This window comes from Saccostrea cucullata, unplaced genomic scaffold (genome assembly GCF_032062105.1).
Source record: "Saccostrea cucullata isolate Sc308-1 unplaced genomic scaffold, CSIRO_AGI_Scuc_v1 ctg386, whole genome shotgun sequence".
NCBI lineage: Eukaryota > Metazoa > Mollusca > Bivalvia > Ostreida > Ostreidae > Saccostrea > Saccostrea cuccullata.
This window is the reverse complement of record NW_026928265.1, coordinates 133,012-159,909: the sequence shown is the minus strand read 5'-3', so window position 1 is coordinate 159,909 and position 26,898 is coordinate 133,012. Positions and strand designations below refer to the sequence as shown.

General features: G+C 32.1%; 1 protein-coding gene across 2 annotated transcripts; it reads left to right on the top strand.

Moving 5' to 3' along the window:
* The first annotated feature begins 384 nt into the window (after nt 1–384).
* On the top strand, nt 385–26,898 carry LOC134276985 (uncharacterized). 2 transcript variants are annotated; one of them, XM_062759269.1, is made up of 11 exons: nt 385–450; nt 4,316–4,337; nt 5,310–5,362; nt 11,885–12,020; nt 12,171–12,281; nt 13,122–13,207; nt 13,871–14,114; nt 17,399–17,503; nt 19,670–19,811; nt 25,269–25,358; nt 25,568–26,898. In XM_062759269.1, the coding sequence occupies exons 2-11, from the start codon at nt 4,316–4,318 to the stop codon at nt 25,620–25,622; spliced, it is 1,044 nt and encodes a 347-aa protein (XP_062615253.1). In that variant the 5' UTR covers nt 385–450; the 3' UTR covers nt 25,623–26,898. The 2 variants fall into 2 exon arrangements, with proteins under 2 accessions (XP_062615253.1, XP_062615254.1); XM_062759270.1 differs by lacking the exons at nt 385–450; nt 4,316–4,337; nt 5,310–5,362 and adding an exon at nt 8,384–8,496.

Sequence of the window (26,898 nt, the reverse complement as noted above, 5' to 3'; positions counted from 1 at the left end):
AGTCACGTGACAATCAGCTGAGACATGTGATATAACTGGTACATATGTGTGCGGCCCAGCCTTATCCATTATGGATAATTTTATTACATTGTCTACATGTATTCAGTTACTTATTTACATTGCTATTAAAAAGTAATACATAAAAAGGGGTACTGAGGTCACATTTTCGATTACGGTCCTATAACATAGCTGTGGAAGAGGTATATCTCTAAGGAATAATGAATGTATGTGTTGAATATAAACAAATAAAAAAAAATCCCATTGCAAATTTAAAATGCATTTTAAATTGAAGTATGATGCTAATGATTTCAATCAAAATCTTAATTAGGTTATTTTGGTGATCATTGATTGATTTTCCTGTTAATATCCTTCGGTTGTTTCCGCCTTTTAGCAAACACTTTACTTTTATGACGAATGCGGAAGTGACAAGGAAACTTGTACTAATCAAAGGTATTTTTTCTCTTGTAGCATAATTTGACAGTGAAATTCCTGAGTGTTCACAGTGAATGGGAAAATTTAAAAACAAAAAGAAGTGTCTTTAAAACATTTCAAGTAGGGGAGTAGAAATAGAAGAAAAAATAATCAGGTTCATTAAAACGAAAGTAGCCATCAAATTTCGTATTCTGCAAAACGTAAAACGTTCTTATATATCTGAAATAATAAACATTTCCAATAAGTATAATCAAATATCTCTTTCCTTCGAAGAAAAAAATAATATTATCATTTACGGCAATAATTTGTTTTATATATCTACCACACGGGTATTTGTTGACATAATTGTACATAATTGTTACAAAATTGTAACTCATTAAAAACGTCTCAGGAGTCACAGTGACTGTTTCCTTACTCGAATTATTATCATAATAAATAATACAAGTCATAGTCCAAGAAACACTCTTCAATTACTTTTTAACTGATCATGATTAATGATACATGTTATTAGAATTATGCCTACTTCTAAAAAAATATCTGACAAAAATTTTCAAGAGTTATTCTTATGAGCTGTTTATGAAAATATGAATAAAAAAATTGTGCGGAAATATCAAGTACAATGTAAATTGAAAACCATAAACTCGGCAATGGCCAGAAAAAAATATTTAAAATTCTTGCGATGTACATGTACATATGGTACATATTAAAAATAAGACTGGACGATCAAATCTACCTCTCTTGTTCAAGTTTTCCCAGGCTAAGACAAGTTCTCACCACAGTTTCTATCATTTACTGTAAGTCTGTAGGGCATTTAGAATTTGTTCAAAGGAACATTATTTTTATCTTCTCTCAAAAACAGCTCGAAACAACAAATTCCCTTGAAAATTGATGCTATACAAGCATGTTTAGATTTTACTTTATCTGAGTCAATCCTCGGCGGCCTAGGGACAATGGGATTTTATGTATAATAAGTTTTAAAATATGACAAAAGAAAAGAAATTTAAGGACAAATAGAAGCCAAAAAAGCAAGAATTCCTTCATTGGTAGCTATTTTTTGACATATTTTGTTTCATTGCAAGCAATACATTGTCTAATGCTTAATATTAGGAAATTGTAAACTTTCTAAGAATTTTGAAAATGCTACTTTCTGCAACCAATCATTATAAGTCTTTAAAAATTGTGTCTTTTTTAATTCGATTCTTGTTGAAACTCTCAACAAAAAATGAAAATCATCTATATTGTTAAAGTTAATTATATTTATCCCTTGAACCTGACTTCATTCGTTATTTCAAGCTTGTTGACAAAAGTGTGCTTGTACATGTATGATCTGTCCTTTACAGTAATTTATTTGCAAACAATAAACGTAATTCAGAATTTGCATATTTCCTTTAAGTAGGAAACTAAGAGTTAAGAGTGTAAACAGGAAAGAGGAAACTTAAACAATATAGACTGATCAGATTCTGACATGCTCTTGCGAGTTTTCCTAAATGAAGTCAACCGCACACGTGTTTTTCATGTAACAATTGCTGGAATACAGAACATTAAACGTAGGCGTTTTGATATGCAAACACACGGATTCAATTCTGTACAATAACTACACAATGTCAATAATTCTGAAAACGCTGTTTGTACCTTAAATGAGAGACATGGGATTGCAGCACTTTAGGATTGTAGCACCTTTTAATAAGTATTAAATTCCATAGCTAATATTAAAGGGATATTGACACAGTTTCAACTGATTTTGTTCACTAATTTCAATGTTCACAATTTCTAAGTAAGACAATTCAATTGATTAGCAAAAAGAACATTAATTCTTCCTTTACAAAGAAAATACAGATTCAGTTATTCACAGGAAACTATCCAATAGTTTTCAGAATTAACTATTTTATTTAAAAAGTCTGCTTTAAACGAACATATATTAAAACATTTCAGTTATGTAAACAAAAACATGACACTGGGGTTGTTTACATGGCAAAGGTGTGAAGCTTTACATCTATCTTGTATCTCGGCAACTGAAATTCACACTTTTGATAATCATTAGAAATACAACATATTTTTAACAAAAATAGAAAACAAATTTGAAAACAGTGAAAAGGGGGTTTGGTAAGGGGTCAAGGATTGTTGTACTACACAACCCCCACCCTAATAAGATCTTTTCTTAACAAAAGAAGAGGAATGTTCGATTCAGTCTTTATTCTGTGTGTAACTTCGTTGTTAAGCTATGAATAAAAAAGTGTATGCAAATATAATTAAACGGAAGTTTTGGCTATGAATTAGAATGCAAGATTTTCCTTAATGCTAGATCCGTCTTTGATTATAATTTTCTCCCTTCCATCTTTTTATCGGCTTATTTCTTATCCTACAGGTGGATGACATTGTCAGACATTACTTTGAATTAATTGTATTCCATTCATATTATAAACGTACTATGGAATGTTGTTGGCCACTTATTGTGTTCCTTTATGAGCTGACGTGTATTAACATTCTTATTAAGGAGAGTTTATTTAAAAAAAACAGCTACATGACGAAAAAACACCTGTTGTGGCTTTAAACTCGATGTTTAAATATTTTTCGACAACGTCAAGTGAATTTGAAATAGTTACTTCATATCATATGTCAACGCAAAATACTTAAGTGTACTTAAAATAAATCACTCCACCCACTGACTGATTCTGTCAAAAATCAATCTGGAATATTTTACCGAGTAACGGCAAAAGAACTTTTAATAAAATATTGTAAGACAAACGCGGACGATTTCATTTATTATCATCACATTTCTTTATCTATAGAATAATACCCCACTATCACCTGGTTGATGGTATTTGTACATCTAACCAGAGAGCATACATGTGCCCTGCAGAGTACGACCATTTTTTAAACCGAGACAAATTTTATTCAAATTTAATGTTACATGCACATGGATTACAACAATCTCCTCTTAAGTCAGCATTACTAAATGTTATGTCAATTGTTATAAATATCTTAGTCATATATAACTAATCACTGTATGGTATTTTGCTAACATATATCCAACCAATTTTTTGGCTTTTACTTTTCTACTAAATTTGAATGCAAAATGGTTCATATACTAGATAAATTTGATCAATATATAGTTTTTACGGTGTGCGACAGGGCAGAACGCTCACTTTACAAATAACGGAATCCCCCACGAGTTCCTAATGGTTTTTAATTATCATTTACTTTAAATTTTTACCTTTTTTATTTTATGTTTGGACAAAAAATTTCAATTTGTCAAGATTACTTTAGATTTAAATTTGCGAAAAAATATTTTTTTGCCATTTTCTTCATTCAAAAATTAGTACGCACTTGCACTGGAAAAAAGCGTCATATAGTTTCTATCCACTTTTCCTAATAATTAGGGTAAGATAAAGGAAATAATGAATGTATTAAATTGTTACTAAGGATTTTTTCTTCATCCTTGTAAGTTTAATTATCATGATCGTATCAAAATGCAATCATGCTCAATTGGCAATATAAAAATAATGGAGAATAGAATTAAAAAATAATAAAGATAAAAATTTAAATCCCTAAATCACACGATGTCATTAGTATTGTTGATGCAAGCTTCAGGCATGTATATATCAAATTGCAAGACATCTTGGGCAATTTCCATACATAATATCTCTATTTTAGTGTTGTTATCCAAATATATAATGTCTATAATTTTGAATTTTTAATGCAATTTTTTCTCTCTCTCTTTCTTAAAAATTTCACAATGAGTAGACAAAGAGGATGTTTGTTAACAGGGTTTATTTTATTGTTAATCATTATGAGATTATGCATTTAATAGCTGAAGTATTCATTTATTAAATGTTCAAATGTCCTTGGTGTTTTTCTTAATCTTAATATTTTTTTCTTTCAGATGGCCTTTACACTACACTACAGTAAGTTGTCCGTCCGTCTAGCTGTCTGTCCACCTGTCTGTTATCATTTTTATTAAATCAATGCTACTCTAGCGACAATTTTGGTCGGATTTCAATATAACTTAGTTCACAATTAGAATACAATAGTTACATAATTTATTACATAGTTATGTTTTTGAATTCGATGAAGGTGATTTCATGGTCACCAAAAATAGAAAATTCTGTGATTTTTATTTTAAAACACCACTCTCTCAACAGTTTTTACCTTTTTGGCATACAAGTACATTCTAGGGTACACTTCGATTCAGTATTATCTTTCACATTTTAATTTTGATGTTGCTATGATTTCCAAAATCAAAGATTATGTGTTTTGTTTAGTAACTACAATTTCATTATTTTAGTCTAATATTTTGCAATTAAAAGAGAGTAAATCAAGATTCTACATAATTCCGTTGCTAATTTTCATTTAAAAGTCCATTTTTAATCCCCATGTTGAAAATTCAAACCAGTGGATAGTGATATACATTCCCGTCTGGGGCACGATGTACCCTCAGATGAAAACTCATTATAATAATCTATATGGCGAAATCCACCTTTCGCTCTTATTTTTTTTTATATAATTTTCAAATATTTTGCATCAGATACATGCATGTTGACAAAAAAATCAGATCTTTTTCAATCTATCAGTACATGTCTAATTGTGACTTCTATTTTTAATACACTCTTTATTAACACTTACATCTCTGACAAAACAATACTCTTATGTTTATATTCATGTTTCAGGAGGAAATAGGTGAAAAAGTGGGTTTTGATGACACACTGGTCACTTCTTTGTTGAAACTAAATCATACAGTGATAAAAGAATGTTTTTTTTAAACTTAATATATAAAAAATATTAGGCTGAAATATTCTCTACCTGTTGTTTAAACAATACTTTATTCGTTAAAAATTGTTCTTTAGAGAAAAATAATGAATCTGCTTTCCTTTTTTCAGACAACAGGTCAAGATGGACTAAAAATGTTCCTGATCCCGAACAGAATTCAAAGGTATTTGACAGGGATAGACAAAAATTCCCACCTTATTTAAATAATACAAAATGGGAAAAGAAAAAGAATTGTACATGTATACCTTACATGTAATATAGTTTCAAATCTAATCAATGTATTCATACTGGTACTATGAAGTCATATGATACCCTCTCCCCCAAATAGTTTTCAAGAAAACGTAAGGCCTTCAAGTAGCAATTAAGATTTTGATGCAAGATTCCTTTAGCACTTTCAAAATGCTTTTAACATTATACTAAAAATGTATTTATGCCTTTTAAATAGAAAATTTTAATGTTCATTTTTCAAGTAGCTTAGCATACAATGAAGCACTCTTTACACTTCCACTGAACTATGAACGATATCATCGATATAATTAAAAACTAATGATCCGTCTGTCCTAATACTTTTATTCAATAGTTCGATCAAAATAGATCTTCAACAGATATTATCAAATGTTTGCATGTTTTAAGAGAGGCGAATAGCAAAGATTTCATATTTTCTCCCTTCTTTTACAATGTCAACATCAATAGTACGGCCTTTCAATTTATACGTCATCAGTTTGAACATGTTGAATAGATGAAATTATTTGTAGAGTTTAACAGGGTTTAGCTCAAAGTTATGTAAAAAAAAATCGTAATAGATTATTAACTTTTACATTTATATTTGAGTGAAATAATATTGACTTTATCCAATGCGTCTAAATAGTGTGTATTCTCCAGATGAGCCTTGTTCATATTCATTTATCTGTTTCTGATAAAAGTCTTGAAATTTAATTGGTTAAGCGATTTAATGCTGCCTAACTTCAAGTTCATCATATTGCTAAGTTGCCCCTTCTATGATCTACCAAACAAAAAACAAACTGGATTGAAACATATCTCACAACGCCTCAGAAATACATTATTTAACATGATCCCACGTTAAGCTTCATAATTGACATCAAATATGCAGTTAATGCAGTGTGACTTGCTTCTCTAAGGGAAAGTGATAAATTACATGTAACACTATAAATATTTAGTCTTCTGGAGGACCATTGGCAGGATAAATTCCTTATGTAGACAGTTAGATTTCATGTACGTGAAATGTAAATCTCATGAATCACACGTAAATCACTTAGATAACACCCGCATACGGAGTTTAAGTATTTCAGTTGGTTTGATACGCAAGATCTTGCACTATGTATGAACGATATATAAAACGTCATAAATTATTGAATAAGAAGTTGATGAAATAAGAATTTTAGCTTATATTAGATTATTTAAAATCAATATTTCGTAATTTCTATAGTTGATACAATGACCTCGTCTGCAATTAAAATTTATCATGGATTCAAATGCTGACTTACTTTCTTATACTAATCCATTATCTATACACTGAATTCACGACGGCTTTTCGGTTACTTCCCGATCATGAAAGGGAACACACGGCCGGTGTGACCAGTCAGCAGGAGATGTTCACTGCTCCATGGCACCTGATTCTACCTCATGTTTTGAAGGTCTGAGTTTGCTCGTTTTTTGTACCGTTTTATTGACTTTTGATCTTGAATACAGTTCGTTATTTCCATATGTTTCATGAGAGGTATATATAATACTTGTCTTTAAAATGCATATTGGGCTCGGTTTACGTCTCATCCATGCACTGTGCATTTTTGTTAAAGACCCCACTTCTTACGTGCCGTATTAAGGACAGATGATACAAACAAATTTTTTCTTTGAAAAAGATTTAATATCATGTCAAAAGTTTAGAAAAGTGGAAAAACAATGAAAAAGACTTGGAAAAATTGAAATTATTTCAATGAAAACACAAATATAAACAAATCACATTCAGTATATATTTACAAATGAAATTTTTTTTAGAATATGTTACCTCGATGCTAAAAGTGTAAAAATAAACTTTAGAAAAATATACCAAGCCAGGTGAATTTTAAGAGGAAAATCAAAATGGCAAAAAATTTGCAAAATCACATACAGTAAAACTCGGTTAAAACGAAGTCACTGGGATCTTTGAAATAACTTCGCTATATCTGTTATTCGTTATATCCATATAAAAATTTCGTTCAATTTATATAGCTGGGGATCCAAGATAACTTCGCTATATCCGTAAATTCGCAATATCCGTGTTCGTACTAACCGAGATTTGCTGTAGGCTGATTTTTACCATTTAGGTTTTCCTAATAAAATTTACCTGGCTTGGTATATTTTTCTTAAGTTTATATTACACTTTTTAGCACCAATGTAATATATTCTAAAATTTATTTTCACCTGTAAACTTATACTGAATGTGATTTGTCTAGATTTGTTTTTTAATTGAAATAAAATAATAATTTCCAAGTCTTTTTCATATTCCAGTTCTTAAGAGAAAAATTTATAAGAACCATCAACTTTTCTAAACTTGTGACATGATATTAAATATTTTTCAAAGAAAAAAAATTGTTTGTATCATCTGTCCTTAAACCTTTGAGTATTTGCATATTTGAAAAAAAAAAACACACTATTTCAGCACGTTGGATAAATCCGATATCAAACGAACAGATAGATAAGAAAGAGAGATAATGAAGTACATATATTAATATTTTCAAATAAGTAAAGGAAGGAGACATACAGGGATCCAAAAATGTATATGAAATCTTTTCTATGAAGACATGACAAATAGGAGTAAGGGATTTTCTTGCTTTAAAATTGATAAGGGAATATTTTTAAGCATTAATCTAAAAAGAATAATAAATATATATTTTATAACAGAAACTTGATCTGAAGGGTTGTATTACGTCGAGTTGACAGGCATGGATCGTCGAGTTTGATCTGATGATCCGTGCCTGTCAACGAGACGTCATACGGTTCTTCGGATCAATTTACTTTTATAATGATAAATTTATGATATACTTACTTATAAATAGCTGAATATAGCAAAATGTACATTTAGATCTATTGCATAATATTTATTCATAAAACAAAACCATAACAACAATGGACTATTTAACGCGCAAGAAAAATAACGTCATGTTTTTGCATACTCCGTCATCAATTTCAGGGAGTGGTGATATGGATTCAGAAAACATGTGTGGTGATCCGGAAAGTCGGATCACGGCGTCACGTGATTGCGTTATATCTACAGTAAAGTTGAGTGGTACACATTAGGTACATGAATATAATAAAAAAGCAAAACCAATTACAGTGGAGACTCAATTATCCGGACGCTTTGGTTCCCAGTCAATTTGTCCGGATATGTGAAGCGTCCTGATACCTGACTCACCAGTTAGAAAAGACATAATTACATTTTGAAATTTTATTCCGATGTAAAAGCGTCCGAATACTGAAGCATCCGGATATCTGGCGTTCAGATATCTGAAGGTCCACTGTATCACGTTTATGCTTTCGACGGTATGCTTACTCTTCCATGACACCTGATCTCACCTCTGATGCTTTGGAGGTTTTTGTTTGCTCTGCTCCTGTTTTGTATTGTTTTAATGGACTTTTGACCTTGATTACAGTTCGTTATCTCCATAATTATGTTTCATTCCTTCGATAGGACAACTTTCTAGTGCTTATTCATCACTTTTGGCTCTTTGAGTAAAATAGAGTTAAAATAAGCATTTGGTTTATGTCAAAAAAAAACACTTTATCTCCTATTTCTTACTAATCTTTTATTCTGACTATAAAAGACAAAAAATATATGAGCATTGATTGTCTTGTTTATGGACTTAAGCAGCCTTGATTGTCAAAATTAATGATAAGGTTCCCCTGTGAATAAATGACTTTTTTATGCTTCAACATTGCATATACTGTTAAAATATATACAGTTTCATTTGCAAGGAAAGTGTTAATTTTTTATACCCCTGATCCAAAGGATAGGGGAAGTATTGTTTTACTCTTGTGTGTCTGTGTTCGTTCTTTAGTTACCAAAATTTTTGATACAGCAACTACAGTATACTAATCAAACATGCTTCAAATTTTAGCAAACTCTTTGTTGAGGCACGTCATAACGTGGGATTTTTTTTTTGTACGAGTATGATATTAACTTTCTCTTTATCTAGGCATCTCATGAAACAATACATATCATTTTTTAGCGCAGATTTTCAGTAATTACCCATTGCAGATGCTTGATTTTTTTTTTAGGAAATTCTTTGCTGAAGCATGCCAGATGGAAGTATTCATTTTTTGTTCCACTACGATATACTGTGGAATCATTTTTATTCGTGGGGGTCAATGTTCGTGGGTAGCCAAAAATTTTCTGGTTCGTTGGGACGTAATTTCGTTGATAACAAGGTCTATTTCGTAATTTAACTTTTAATGAATAATAAAACAAATGTTTGTTTAAACGTTCGTGGGGATGTTAATTCGTGGGTCAGGATTACCCACGAAAGCCACGAACATTGGTCCCCCACGAACAATAATGATTCCACAGTAAACTTTCTGTTTATCTGTTCGCCTGGCCGTACCACACATAAAACAATTTTTTCAGCAATTTCTCTTCACTGATTCTTGAAATTTTAACCGGAGGGGACTATAGGTTTCCTCTGCGTCTGTTCGTCCGTCTGTCTATCATTCCGTCCATTTGTCTAGCTTTCTGTCAGTCCGTCCCACTTGTTTTTCAGCATTGTTTTTTCTAAACGTTTGCAGATATTGAGGTGAAGTATGGTATGTGAGTATAAGTTACAGATCAAGATTGAATATCGTATACCTGCATTGACTTTTGGCAGAATTTTGGCATTTTGAATTTTTCATATACCCTTAATTAAGATCGAGTTTGTGCTGCGCTAACTTTCGATGGTTGACATAAATATGCACTGATGAAGCGAGAAAAAAACGTTGGAAAAATGAGTTGAATTTTGTCTTAATGTGGCTTATTTCATTAGGTTAAAGGCATTCACAACCTCAAAATCAAGCAGTTGTACCTCGGCAGAACTTTTGTATATTATGCAAGAGGCCCAGGGGCCAAATCGCTCATCTGAGCACATAGGCTAAGAAAAAGCACAGATCAGGTCAGAACTGAAAAGTACTGAGGTAGGGGTGATGGTGTCCTACCATTCCTACCCCAAAGGACCATGATTTGAACAAATTTAAATCTTCAATATATGAAAATGCTTACATGTCAATATGATACCATTCCTACCCCAAAGGACCATGATTTGAACAAATTTAAATCTTCAATATATGAAAATGCTTACATGTCAATATGACTAAACAAGTTTTTCTGTTCTTGGGATCTTTCCTTTTTTTCTATGTAAAACTTAGATTGACCTTTGTGGCCCAAACCTATCCTTTGGAAAGGTGTTATGATTTGAACAAACTTAAATCTACACTAAGGAAGACGATTCCACATTGATATCACTGATCATGGCTTTGAAGTACTTGAGAAGAAGATTTAAGAAGATTTCCATATATACTCCTATGTAAAACTTTCATCAGCCTTTGTGGCCACGCCCTACCCCCAGGGGTCATGATTTGAACAAATTTCAATCTACACTACCTGAGGATAATTCTACATGAATTTCATTTTTCCTGGCCCAGTGGTTCTCCAGAAGATTTTTTTTATTCCAATAATTTTTCAATAATTCGTAATTTTCTTCCCTTAAAACGAGCATCGTCCTTCATTTGAACAAATTTGAATCCCCTTAATCCAAGGATACTTAGTAACAAGTTTGTTTGGAATTGATCTAGTGGTTCTTGAGAAGAAGATGAAAATTGAAAAGTTTACGACGAAAACGACAACCACGACAACAACAACGACAGACAACGGGCAATTAAAATTTTGATCAGAAAAGCTCATTTGTGCCTTCGGCTCAGGTGATAAAAAAAATGAAATCCTGGAGAAAAAGGGGAACCCGCTTGGGGACATGTATTGCTTATGCAATACGCTCAGATTGCTTCTTTTTATATGAATCTGATGTCGCCTTCCTAATTATCCGTGCATTTGCCCGTAACTCAACCTGACGTGTGTATATATACATGAATGTGTACATATACATCAGAGCGGGGTATTACTAGTGAGCATTTCCTCACAGATGTCTTTCCAATTTTTTTGTCGTTATCACTAAAGATGATGAACCGGCGAGCATGTTTTTTTTTTTATCTTGTCATGATCTTTTTTGCTTTATTTTACCAAAAATGCTCAATTGTTCACCAGGGTCTTATAATAACTACCATTTCCTTGCCTGATAAATTTTTGTCATGACATTGTTATTTGCACATACATTTTCACCGTTGAGCAAATTTCTATTTATGTTACAATTGTATAGGGTCATGTTCTATTAAAATGATTTAGATAAAATATAATGATTTGTGTATCAAGAAATTCAATTGCCTTACTGGATAAATTTCATTGAAACAAATTGTTATTTTGATTGATCATAACATGAAAATAAATAAGTGCGAAGAGCACATTTGTTTGATGATTATGAAATGGATATAAAATTTCAAACGTTCGTATTAAAGTACAATAATTAATCAAAATGTCCACTTGGACACCAAAACGTGAATCTTTCAACATATATTATCAGTATGGCGATAATATATTTGATTTTAGAACGAATCTGGGAATGTTTTTGATGTGAATGGCATATCAGAGTGTATTGAAGATGATGATTTTGATGAAAACTCAATGTCCAGCGCCGAAGAGTTTGAGGATACTCTAATAAAGAATCCAGATCGCAAAAAGAAAGGTAAGATACTATGAGGTACATGTACTTTTTTAGTCCATAGCTTTAAATTTGTTAGGAAATTTTAATTTTTATTTTCATATTTGTTACTACAGATTTTTAGCCTTTCAAAATTTTGTTTTCGAAAAATTCATGACATTATTTATTTCATAGCAAAACATAAATACAGACGACGAAGAAGACTGAAGAAATCGGCTGCCCGGTGTACCAAAACGATTAACAAGAAATGGGAATTTTTCTCGATACATAGTATTATTTTTGCTGGTAAGCCACATTTTCTTCATTAAGTTTTTTAACTTTAATTTTACGTTAATGAATAGAAATAAAACATTCATAATACAATTATTATACACTTACCAGTATGCAATTATTACCAAAGTCGTATATTAACGCAGATATTTCACCAACTATTAATTTTTTTTCTGAATAATTCCCGAAAAAAAATTGTATGTTCACCGTACTTCTAGAGTCATGAATTTAAAGTAAAAAATATATATATATATCATATACTCTCAGAATTTTAACCTTTGAATTTCGATTTGTATCGCGAAACAGAGCAGTCTTCATCAGTGCACAAAACAGTATATTTCCTGACGATAGAATTAGAATTATAGTACCCCCTCCCCCTCTTTGTTAATATTTATCCCTGAATGGGGCAAACGTATGCCTTTAAAAATCCTCAGAATATATGCTGGTTGGTGCAAGTTGGATAAAGTAATTTATTTGGCGGCCGCCATATACTGAAAAATCACATATTTTCGTGGTGACAAATTTTCGTGGTTTGAGGAAAAAAATGTTTGTTCATAAGATTTGAATTCATGGATGAAGAACTTTTTAGTAGTTGTACATATGAATATTTGCATTTCGTGGTCGACATAAATTTTTGGGTTTCTTCATACCACAAAAGCAACGAAAATTAAACCCCCACGAAAATAAGTGATATCACAGTAATATATCTTCCCACCGCCAGAACTATTTTTTGCAGCCGCCCGATGAAATATTTTCCTTCCCGCCAGCTACCGGATTGCGTAGATTCTAAACTTGTTCTGTCTGGAAAACCCATTTTAAGAAATAAAAATATATGAAATATTTTCATTTCTATAGATTTCTACAATAGCCTAAAGCGAGGATTTCTTCAAACTCATTTGACATACGGACCATTGTGTTTGTGGCTTTTGATATTTGTACAGGTATAAATGTTTGTGAGCATTTAATATGTATTTGTGTCTATTCTGTATTAAAATGCGATGTATTTTTTTACTCTGAGGTCCTTACCTCGATGCAATTGCTTAGGCGAAAAGGCTAATGCAAAAAAGCATGTTGTTAGTACGGACATTTTTTTTTCTGAGAATAAAGGGAAATATAGATCTATTAGGTAAAAACCAAAAAGAGGATCATTAATTCCACTTTTAAAAAAGAGTTTTGCAAATGAACTTGTCAACTATTTGCTTAATTACAAAGATTCCTAGTATACAGTCAAGTATTGTTTCATGTATATCAAAAAGATAAAATATGGGACTTAGAATTGGTAGTTATTTTGATTTTTGATGGATTGTTATCTGCGTAACAAGTGCAAATAGAACAAAAAACATATTTTCACGCTGTTTATCCGGGCATGAAAGATACAAAAGGAAGAAAATTCAATACGCTAACTTTCTTAAAAGTTTACCACTGAGGACTTCCTGTAACTTATCAGAAAACTAATATTGAGCAAATCAGTACTGAGTGTATTATTTCTAACTAGAAATTAATATAATTATATCTCATTTCATGTTAATATTATTTATAGGTTTGAAAGTAAATAGAGTCATTTTAAGTAAAACCAAAATGTTTTAAGGAACATTTTTGTATAGGTATCTACGGCAAATGGAGGTCAAGTACGTGTACCACGTTATTGTCATGAATCAATGGAAACAATTCGAATGGTCCAAGAATGTCCATCAAATGCACATGAATTTAGACTTGCCAAAAGACGTGCAAAGTGTGCTGATGTTATGCAAAATTGCACTAATCCAGCAAAGTTTAAGTATCACTGCGTTCTTGATTCAAAAGGACAATTAATAGAAGTCTGTGCAGTGGAATTCAGCAGCATAAACGGTACAATTTAATTTATTGTGATTCTTATTCAAAAATATTTAAATAAAAGTATGGTAAAAGTTTTTATTTTTTATCTGCTATGACAAACAGTGACTGCTTACACACAGTCAAATATGTTTTCTAGTATGTAATAATTAATAACAGAAGAGATATACTTAAGCTTCAAATGTTAATACACCTGCATTGCTGTAGAATTATGATCTTTGTCAAACGCTTTAACTGAATGTGGGGGATTTTCAATATTAATTGGATGTGTTGCATGTACGTCTGATGGTCTGTCCACGTATGCGCCATTCTTTTTTTTCTTTCCGCAAAATATCGTTAGAAGCCTCTGAGCTTTTGAAATTTTACGAGAAAAAACACCCTGCAGCATACGGATAACCCAGTAGTCAAGGTCTTACATTCGTACATTTTGCTTGTGTGCAAAACTTCCATTTTCGAGCGATAGAACGAGAGCCGTAGGAGATTTTGCAATAGTTATCTTTATAAATTAACACCTTAATTCCACCCGCCCCTCTTAAAATTTCCTTCTCTTTACATCCCTTCATTTTCTTTTCAGCTCTTCTGAGCCAAAGGCTCAAAGAGCTAATGCTATGGCCATTTATGCGGTGTGCAATGTGCATTAACGTTTTAGAATATGTGCCATTACTCAAGAACCCCTTGGCCAATCAGTACCAAATTTGTCAACGGGTATACTTGGCCCAAGGACTACCATTTATACTAAATAAGGGTTGGGACCCTTAAACAAGGAGAGATAATCAGGAAAACAAAACCAAAAGTACTGGTTGCTAAAATTTCTTCTTCTCCATAACCAACGTGCAGATTTTCACCAAACTTACAAACAAGAATCAGGATATGACGAAGATAAAATTTGCACGTGGAAAGGGCGTGGCCTCAAGGTCACTTCAAAGTTGACCTAAATTTACAATTTATTAAAAACGTCTATATTTTGCGTACTATAAGAATTAGGATCATCAAATCTTGTAAGTTGATGCATCTTATGATTTCACATCATGTTAACTCAAAAGTAGGTCACGGTGACCTAATTTTTAAATTTTGCAGGGATTTGTTTTCAAATTGATTTGAAGGCATATTTTGGGCACCTTAAGGCCTATGATCATCAAACTTTGTCAGTTGATACATCTTGGGTCCTCAAATAATGTCAACTTAAAATTAGGTCACCTTGACATATTTTTTGAACTTGATGACTTATCTTTTTAAAAAAAATTAAATCCTATTATTTCAGACACTGGGAGGTTTAAAATAATCAAATTTTGTACTTTGATGCATCTTGAGACCTTAAATCATATATATGAAAAAGAAGGTCATTGTGACCTATTTTTTTTAATTTTGCCGACACTTGTATTCAAATTGTTTAAAATGCATATTTTGATTACTTTCAGACCTTCGATCATCAAACTTTGTCAGTAGATGCATCTTGGGTCCTTTAAAATTGTTAACCAAAAAGTAGGTCACGATGACCTACTTTTGACATTTTATGGCTATATATAAGTATCATAGGTATTTATTGGCTTTGAATCATCAAACTTAGTGAGTTGATGCATATTTGGTTTTCGGAGATTGACGACCAAAAAGTAGGTCACGATGACCTACTTTTGACATTTTATGGCTTTATTCAAATATCTCCGGTACTTATTGGCTTAGAATCATCAAACTTTGTCAGTTGAAGCATCTTGGGTTTTCGGAGAGTGGCGACCAAAAAGACGGTCACAGTGACCTTATTTTGACATTTTGTGGCTATATTTAAGTATCTCAGGCACTTATTGGCTAACAATCATCAACCTTTGTCATTTTAGTCATCTTGGGTTTTCGGACAATGTAGTCCAAAAAGTACGTCACGGTGACCTACTTTTGAATATCTCGGGTACTTATTGGCTTAGAATCATCAAAATTTGTCAGTTTAGGAATCTTAGGATTTCGGAGAACGTCGACCAAAGGTAGACCACTGTGACCTACTTTTGACATTTTATGGCTATATTTAATAATCTCCGGTACTTATTGGCTTAGAATCATCAAACTTTTTCAGTTGAGGCATCTTGGGGTTTCATTGAATGAACTACTTTTAAAAATCTAAGGTACGTTTTGGCTTAGATTCATCAAATTTTGTTAGTTTAGGTATCTTAAGTTTTTGGATAACTTCGACCAAAAATTAGGTCATCGGGACCTTCGTTTGACATTTGATGGCTATATCTAATTATCTCTAATACTAATTGGCTTAGAAATGTCAAACATTGTCAATTGATGCATTCTGGGTTTTCAAAGAATGTTGATCAAAAAGTAGGTAATGGTGACCTACTTTTGAATATCTCCGGTACTTATTTAATGAGAATCATCAGTCTTTGACAATTAATGTATCTTGAGTCCTCATAAAATTTCAGTCAAAAGGTAGGTCACAGCTACCTACTTCTGGTATTTTATAATTATATTATATTATCTTCAGTCTTAACTGGATAAATATTATCAAACTTTGTAAGTTGATGCATTTTGGGTCTTATGATACAAATAGAGCTTGAGGCTTCTACTGGAAGGTGATAGATATTTCAATTGATCAGAAGAGCGATTCAAGCCCCGTGGGCCCCGTGGGTCTCTTGTTTCCTATTAAGGGGACACGGATTCAGTGAATAACTTTGAAATATTAGTCTTTGGTCATTATTGCTGTAGATCTTGTAATGCAGATAAAGAGCAATTTCAGGCGTAAGGTTTTCGGTTGATTGGTCTGTGGAGACGACATCAAAGGATGAAAATATGGATAAAACATAAAGAAAGCAGAATATGTCTTGAACTAGGAATTGTACTTGATTGAACAATTCTGGAAAGTGTAGAAAATTGCCTCAAAATGCGATAATTTTTTTTGCCTTTAATTGCACCTTGTATAATTATTTGCATAAGGGATCTGTAGCATTGAAGACTGATATATAAAACTAAAATTTAAATTCTACAGTTCTGCAGCTACATGTATGTTAAATAGTACTTGTATGCTAGCTCTATTTCAGCACTTTCCATAACTTAATCTACTTGAATTATACCATTTCCCGCGGGACACAGTTTAATCCGTTTAATACCCATATCATCCTCCTCAATATACAGAGTAAAACAAATTGGCATATTTTTATAATTATAGCTATACAGTACATAAAAAGGCCATCATGTTTAAAAAAGAAAATAAAGAAATGGGTTTTAAAATTAGACATTTACTAAACATTGATTGTCTGTTATAATAATGAAATTAAACATGTCAACTGTCAATATTTAATTTCTTGTAGGACTATGTATTGAGTATAACCACGGTGGACAGAGGTTGCAAAATAACGATAGAATATGTAAAGATTGCTTTAGCAACCGCATTATGTCACCTAAAATGTATCAGTGTAAGTTTTCTTCTCCTCCAATTTATAGTGAAGGAAAATTTCAAAACCTTTTGTTGAAAAGTTTTAAAAACAAAAGAAAGTTTATTTTATGTATCATATTTTTTTTCAAATATCATTATGCTCTTGAAATATTTTCCCTTAAAGTAGTTCTATACTCGCACTACGTCATTTACGAATAGTAAAACTGGAACCGCGCGTCCTTTTCCGAGATGAGAGTTTTTAACTATATTGGTTTGAGTTTTACTTAGCGTTTTAAATATCCGGTAACGATTTTCCTCGAAGTCGATCGCGTCAACAAACACATATTCTACAGTTTAAGGATAAATTAATTAAAAAGAAAAGGCTGGGAACAACTTTCGGTTGACAGAAATAATTAGGTAATAAAACGATATTTCTGTGAATGATGCATGTTTGATATGCCGCGTCGAAAACACGGACCATATACATGCTACATCAGAACATGACTGTATCAAACTATCGAGGCGACTATTGTCGGCGGCCAAGTTGAAGCTAATAGTCATAATTCGGAAGAAAAGTAATGACTACGATTTGACTTAGAAAATTTATGGATTTTTCTAATCAAACATGACAAAATTTACTTTAAATAATAATAATTGCATAAAACACATACCCCCTCCCCCAACCTGCCTACCCACGAACCCCAATGCAAAATTATCTTTTGAATAAGTATTTGACAAAAGTTGATTCACTTGCAGCATACTTTGTTACTTTCTGTAACAAAATCATCCAGTTTCTTAGAATCAGTGAATTACTTTCATTTTCATCGTCTCCAATTTAAAGACAAGTGTTTATTTTTATTTTCGAGTAAAATAGATAAATTTTAGGGACAATAGGTTTTGGGTGTGTATAATTATTGTTTTAAATAATGTATAAGCTTGTTAATACAAGTATACACTCAAACATTAACAGTATAACAGAAATAGGTGGCAATACATTACTTCTGGAAGAAAGAAAATAGGGGGGTACCTTTAGTGTAGAGCTCATACCACGAAAAGTAATGCGTCAACATATAATTTTTTTAAGCTTTTTATTTTTCTTAAATATAATTTAGTAAAAATAATGAAAATTTACGAAGTTTGAGTCCATAATTTTTCTTTAAATGACCGAGATTGTCCTGGGAAGCATATTTTCTCACATTAAATTTTGATACAATAGCTTAACAAAGTGCATCTATTTATAATAATTCATGCAAAACAATGATATTTTATTGTTTAATAACATGTTTCTACTCTATTTTGGGTATTGAAGTTGAATATTTAGACTTATATTAATTTATAAACAACGAAATCTAGGATAGGTAAAATTTCAGTATTTTACATTTCGGGGTATATAATCCGATAGGCTATAGCGGAAAAGTGAACATGTTGACATATAATTTTTCTTGTGTCTATCCATTGCTGGGATGTACATGTATGTCTATCTTATAAAAGCAGATTTTTAAAGATTGAGCCCATTTAGTGCCGAGTATAGAACTACCTTAAAAAATCCTTTATTTTTTCCCATTGCTTCCATATAAGTAAAATTAAGTTGCCGTCATATAAAAGCCCCATAGGTTTGTAATTTTAAGAAAATACAAATCAATAGCAAATAAACAAATATTTGTAGTATTGAAGATGTTGTGAATGTAATTTCTCCTTTATTAAAACAAGTAAGTTAATTAACAGCTACAGTATAATCTCATGTCTTAAGCTTAAAAAACAGGTAACATTCAAAACAAATATGCTTGATTAAGGCAACTAATATAGTTTTGACCTTTTACACTGTACTTTGAAAAGTGACATTTGTTATCAATGTGTTCAAAGTCTCCTGTATGTGTTATCTTCCACTCAAGCTCAACGTTTAAAATATAAAACATTAGACAGTAAAATTAAGCAGGTATAAGGCATAGCAGATCGTACTGTTTTATCATAAATCTTTATCAAAATAGTAAATTTCAATTAAAAAAAAATGTGCAAAGACAATTCTTTTACCAATTCATCCTATTTATTTTCACTTGTATCATATTTCATCAAAAATAATAAAACCAATATATTTTGTGAAAAAATGGTTTTCAGATACATCATTTCATTGATTAAATACGTCTTAGAGAGAATGAGAGCAAAAGAAAGAAAGAACACTCAGAATGCAATTTTGCATCTTTTTCAGATAAAGATTGCCTTCAAGCACGGCCGCTTATTGATCGAATATTTATCCAAATCAAGCAGAACTCAAGTACTCTCCTAAATACTGGTTTGAAAGAGAAAAGAAATATAACAAATGTACCTGTACCAAAAGACAAAAGTGCTAGGTGAGTGTTACATGTAGCTAAATGTTGAGGTAAAAATGTCAATCGTTACACCAGTGTATTTTTCTTTTTTAGCTCACGTAGCTGACAATAGACGCAAGGTAGTTTTCTGATCACATGTTGTCCGACATCCATTTACCTATCTGTCTTGCTGCACTTTTTTTAACTCGACATTTACATTAATAGATAATGTATGATCTTTTAGTCACTTAGGAAATCACTTTTTCTTAGTACTGGACGCCACGGCATCAACGATTGTTGGAAACGTGGGATTATTTACATAACGGTTAACTCCATACCTCGCAAACATCCAAAGTCAAACCTCCGCGAAATTTAGTTATACACTTTATCACAGTATACATGTAGTAAAGCTTTATGAAATATTGACATCCAGGTTCTAGGGTGAGATTATAATGGGTGATCAATTCAAAGTTTGAAATAGAAATACAGTTAAAAACAGAAGAGTTATGAATAGAGATATTCATATATAGAGGCATATTCGGGCAGTGTAGGTTCAATTGTTTTAAATCATGACACTGAACATGATATGGGGTTTCCGTTAGGGAATAATTAACACAAACACCATGTTGTCGATATGGATAAGTGTATTCAATATTTTCACAATATATATAAACAATCATAAATATTTTATAACATACATAAATGTAGATCACTTGCCAGATAGCACGGCATGTCAAAATGAAAAGTTATTTCCCTTTAATTGTGCTAATAGATAAAAATTAAGAGTCATATTTCTTAATCAATAATATGTACAAAGTATGAAGACTCTGGAATTTATAGATAAAAACAATGAGATCAAATTGAACTCTTCCAGAATAATATATGTATATGGACAATGTTTAAAATGCATAAACATCATACGTATATACTAGGATATATATAGAGCCAAACACTCCGATGTACAACTCTTTCTCATGCTGTGATCGATATATAAATAAGTCACAATTTTAATGTATTCCTCTTAAAAATATAAAATACACTGCGTTTGAGATCTTTACTTTCATTATTTACAAAGTCATAATAAAAAAATTACAAAGACTGAATCTTCATACTTATCTGGGACTTAAACAGGTAGACAATTATACAGAGATAAAAAAAAATTAGTAAAAGTCAACTTACGTTAATATACATATAATATATAAAATGTCCTGTCTTGGTCATTGTCAGAATAATGTCAACATGGACAAATATGTATAAACCGATATGTCTGCTGGCCAGACCAAGATCTTCAGGACAAGTACTTAACAGTAACTAAGCTAAAACCAAAGGAGAGGGAAACTAACCAACAAATGAAATCCAAGTTTGCCCTGACACTACACAAGATAAAAAAAAGAAAAGGGACATAGGTTTCAATGACCACTGTGATGTCATACATCTATAAATAACTCAATAAACAAAGATTGATGTAAATAATTCCATGGTGATTTATTCAATAAACAAAATACTGAAAAGAAATAAAGATGATAATTCAACTTAATTCATTTAATCCTGAAGTATAATAATTATTATAAGAATTAAATCACCCTTTCACAAGCATAAGGAGGGAAATAATGGACGATCAATGTCTTACATATGAAAACATAGAGAAAATAGTTTAATATCTCCTCTAAGAGGGTATGCCATTATTGTTCATTTTAATATGGAAGCATGCTAAATAACTGTAAATTCAAGTCTGCTTAAATCGTAATCGCAGACGGTAGGGTGGGGTCACAATTACAATTGCTGATCAATGTTTTATGTAAAAATACAAATCAAAAGCTTTAAAAATCATATTCTTAAAGCTGAAAACGACTCGTAAATAGGCATACACCATTTGCGATATCATTATCTACGATATATCAACTCCAGGGTATACTCTTCAGATTCGTCACACCTGACTGTCTTAATGTCATCACGGGTATCGTTGTTAAATGGCGACCAATGTTCGTGCTGCTTATCTTGCATTACTATTGTTTACATTTTATCGTATTTACGCGTATCTTTGTTTGTTTGTATACTGCACTGACCTGTACAACTATATAGAGACTAAAGTTTCTTTGGTATCTTACTTTTCTGCTTAGACGAAGCGTCACGTTATTAATGTCGCTAACGAATGCTCTAAAACATACGTCCTTCCACACCAGTGAAGACTGATTACACTGAAAAGAGAATAAGTACCTACCTTTATATATGGGTCTGCAGGTAAAGGGATTCTCCGAACAGAAATGGCGGAAGAATCCCCTTTACGATTCGTGTTCAGCTTTAATACCATGCTTTGTCATATTCACATGAAAAAAGCATCCTTAGACAATGTAAATTAAAGTATGTTCATGACATTCCTAATTACTCCTGATTTATTTAAAGGTTGGAGCCATTGTTTATCTAAACGTTTCAATACTGAACTACTGACTGGTTTTTTTTTCCTTACCAAAAAGCCGAGCTGAGCGATGTGGTCCATGAGCATTTTTTTTTTTGTTAAATTTATTTCGTATCTTGGGAAGGGATGTCTTGTTTTGTCTTTTTCTTTACTTTCTTGATGCTGACTAGATAAAATTAAGTATATCGCTCATATTTCCTGTACATACCAAATGAATATTTATGTTCCCCAAACGAAGTTGGGGAACATATTGTTTTTACTCTGTTTCTTATTATTATTATTATGTCGCCCCGAACGAAGTCGGGGACGACATATTGATATTGTACGCATGTTTTTTTTATCCAGGCTGTTTCTCGGAGATGGCTGGGACAATCTTCCTGAAACTTTCCTCAAAGGACGATCACTGGTTGTAGTTGTGCAGTGAGGTCGTTCAGTTCCAATATGTCTACCGTTGCCATGGAAACCTGTAAAAAGCGACAAATTTTGTCCGAGAGTGTTCTCTCTGGTCCCTTAAACGTTCGTCATGAAACTTTTCTTATTTTAAGGATTAGTATCTGTAGTTCTGCAACTCGTATTTAAAATTTTCATATAATCGATTATAGCCATGGAAACCAGGTGAAAGTATAAATTCTTTAATTTCGATTTTCTCAATAACTACTCAGGCAATCGTTTTGAAACTTTCAATGTTTATTCCTTGCAATGTGTCAAAGTGATTTCTACTTTCAAAATAATTGTAATGAGTCGCTCACGGTTGCCATAGAAACGAAACAGAAAAAAAGATTCAGATGTACACATGTGTTCTCCAAGGTCTAGGTCAAAGGGTCAAAGTTCGTCGTATCCAATAAAAGTTCTTTTCACAAGGATTACATATTTGAAATACGAAAGCCCTAGTACTTACCGTTCAAACGTTATGGCTATTTACCATGTTCAAGACGACCCCCCCCCCCTTTTTTTTGAAGCACACAGCCAAGTAGAATACACAGATATAACATATACAACTTACAAGTAACTTTTTAAAATCTTCATTCATAAAATTCAGTTCCCGTCATGTGATATTTTGCCATCATTTATTCTCCTTCTGTTTTGTCTCTTGAATTTATAAATATTTTATTTTATCTATATAAAAAAAATAACGATTGTCAGCTGCATTTATTATCATTTCGCGTTTTCTTGTATATCTATCACTTGTATACTATTCATTTCATTAGATAGTGCAAGTATAAATAAAAAAATTGGTACGTCATTTCCATAGTTTTTATTCATTCATAAATTCTTTGATCCGCTCCTGATGGTTCGCAAAGCCTTGATCACCACTGTATACAAAACATTCATCTCGCCGAAAATGTTCATGATTCCGCTAAACTGAGAAAGTTCACACATGATTTATCATCTCATAACACACATCAGCTCTCTGCAATGCAGAAATGCTCGAATTGATGGTGGCATGTCAGATTCGTTTTTCGGTAGAACCTCTAAAATGAAAGTGAAAGAGGGAAATTTCAGAGTTCCCACTGGCGTTACAATACACAAAATAATTCGGCTGATCTTCTTCATAAATTACATTTCCCAAGCTTTTATGATAGGAAAGATACTGCCAATTAACAAGTATGAGGCTCAGTTCAGTACATCTGCCAGATTTCGTTTATGCAAGTCTGCAAATTGAGGAACTTGTAATTTTCCTGCACTACTTTCTTCTCCTACCGATTCTAAAAATAATGAGAGGGATGTACCGAATTAAGGTCTTCCGTTTCCAATGGAAAGGACTGATATAACTCAAAGGTTTTCAAACTTAGCTTATGGACTTTTGTTTTAGTGATGATAAAAATGAAAGTCTTGTCTAATACGGGGCGACATATGCTATTGCTTGCAATAGCAGACTTTCTAGTTTTTCTTCTTCTTCTTCCTGGGTACTTTTTTGTCCCGGAGTGATCTTGTAAACTACACATCCGACTTAGGTAAAACCTTTTTAGGGTCAGTAGGCATGTTATGTAGATTTGCGGAACGAAGGTCATTTTGCGCGCACGTGCTTGCAAGAACGTGCGCGTGCAACACGTGAAATGACCGATTTAATTAATATAGGCGTAACTTTTTACCTTTTTGATTAAATGATTTGAAACTCATAATATAAGGATACATTAGTAGCATAGACAATATCACATGGTCAAAAAAGCAAGATCTCACGCACATGCACGTGCGCTTCGCTCTGATTGGCTGAAACTATAGTCTCAATATCATTCTTGTTTTTTGACGAAATCCTTTGAAATTTTGAAGATAGCCATGAATTAGGATATTCTACAACCTGATATATAGCAATTATCATGAAAACACGTGCATGCACGTGCGCTGCAATCCGATTGGCTGAAACTTTATATAGCTATAACTCCCTTGTTTTTCAACCAAACAGAATGGGATTTGGAACATAGATAGATATAATGGACTTCTACAAGAAGGTATGGTCACCATGCACATGCATACACGTGCGTGTGTGTGCGCTGCAATCTGATTGGTTGAAACTTTAAACACCTACAACTCCCTTGGTTTTCAACCAAACGGGGTGGGATTTAGAACATAGATAGATGTTATAGACTTCTACAAGAAGGTATGGTTACCATGCTCACGTATGCACGTGTGTGCACGTGAAATGAGTAAAATCAAAAATACACTTGAATGAGCGTATGTTTTAATACTTTTGGATTAAATACTTTAATATTTAGTATATTAAAATATATAGATTGTGTAGACAAGATGATATGGTCATTACGCATATGCATTCACATGCACACGCGTGCAATGCTAAAATTTGAATGAACTCGGTATACTTCTGTATAAACGTTGTTAAAGTCTTAAATGCATAGAGTTTGTCTTATTCAATGAAGCTTACAGGGAATATGGCACAAAAAGAGAGTTGGGGAGCGTTTGGGGAACATCTGTAACGGTCCCCGTTACAATTAGCACTAGTTCTTTTTAATGTGTGGTATTTAGATTTTTTTTAATTATCGCGTCTTAAAGATTGAACTGTATTCTTCATGTTAACAATGAGAATTCTATATAGATCCAAGTTATAATCATTTGCCTTGTTTCAGAAACAATACAACATCACAAGCTGTAATATCTGTGACAGTAGTTCTGCCTGTGGGAGTGCTAGTTGCTGTTGTTTATATCCTTTGGAAAAAGTGAAGTTGTTTATTACGGATAAAATACGAATTGATATCTGTTTCTTTTAATTGTATATACACGAACTTTTTAAACGAAAAAATAAGAAAGGAAATTTAGGTTCTTTGCTACATTTTTTTGTGTAAAGTAAACATAGAAGACAAAATGAGTTAAGAATGTATCATCATGTGGTATAACTTTGTAATCTTAAATGTCATACTTATTGCAGAAGGAAAAAAGAAAGAAGAAACGCTCCTGTTGAAGAACTGGAAAACTTGAATTAAATAGAAGCAGCTGTCGGAGATTTATAATAGACAAATAATTTACCGTGCTGTTTCATGATTCATAAAAGTTTATATGAGATAGAATGACTTATAATGTTGGACAAATAGGTTTTAAGATACACCTTTCAGGATGGTAGAATGGCAAGACCAATTCTTTCCTATCCTACATTGTTTAACAGCTTAAATTTGAGAAAAAAGTTTATTAATCTACAAAAGTAAAATGATATGTTATCTATGGTGTATATTTAGATATAATACAATTTTGGACTTCAGTGTAGGTCGATATGTGGTTATAAGGACTCATGGCTATTGATATTGACCGAAAACACAGAAAGTGATAGCGACCAAACCTGCAAGGTCGTTAGCATTTTCTGTGTCTGAGGTCAATATCTATTGTCATGAGTCTTTATAACCACATATTGACCGTTCACTGAAGTCCATAATAGTTATATTATATAATCACTTAAAGTGAATGCACTAAGACAGTTCTAACTGAACAGACTTGGCTGTCATTACGTCACAGTGGTTAAAAACACGCTTCTTATATAATGACGTAACGTTCTATAGTGCAACCGAACGGCGTGTCGTGCGATATCATATTCCGCGGACGCACTTTCGCGTCAATATCACAAAAGGAGGAATATCACGTGACGTCCTTTCAGCCAATGAAAATTACGAAAATAATCCTCTTATATAACTTTAATTATTAATATATCAATTTTAAGTTAAGTGTTGATTCAATATTTTTTAAAACAAAATCTTTATCAGACTTTAAAAAGGTATATATTTAGGGGTCGGACTATATTTAGTTTTACTGTGTGAAAACTACAATAGCGAAAGTCTTCATTTTTATACCATATATAACTTACTTTAAATTCAGTGTACATGCAAAGATTGGGGAAATTTACCGTCCAGGTATTTTTGAGGGACCGTCTCAGAATACTGGTACCTTTACTATGGGATTTTTTAGGAAAATTCCAATTTTTAGCACTTTAAAGCAAATTATACAAAAACAACAAGAGACATTTGTTCAAAGTATAATATTTGATGAGTAATACTATGTTATACAATATAAGTAAGAAACACACAATTCTACCGTCTTGTTACCGGAGGGGGCATCTCAAAATGCAAAAAAAAATTGCACATTTTACTATTTTGATAGAGTATTAAAAAATATGACGTACACCATGGATTCACGTGAAAACATAATAAAGATATTGTAATTTTTTCAAATTTCTATGTTTTAAATTTCAAGAGCGTAAGTTTATTACTTTTT

Excerpts from the sequence above, each read along its gene's own strand:
- LOC134276985 (XM_062759269.1), top strand. The coding sequence starts at position 4,316 with ATGGCCTTTACACTACACTACA. Across the intron at positions 17,504-19,669 it reads GTCACCTAAAATGTATCAGT|ATAAAGATTGCCTTCAAGCA; the intron begins GTAAGTTTTCTT and ends CATCTTTTTCAG. Across the intron at positions 19,812-25,268 it reads CCAAAAGACAAAAGTGCTAG|AAACAATACAACATCACAAG; the intron begins GTGAGTGTTACA and ends GCCTTGTTTCAG.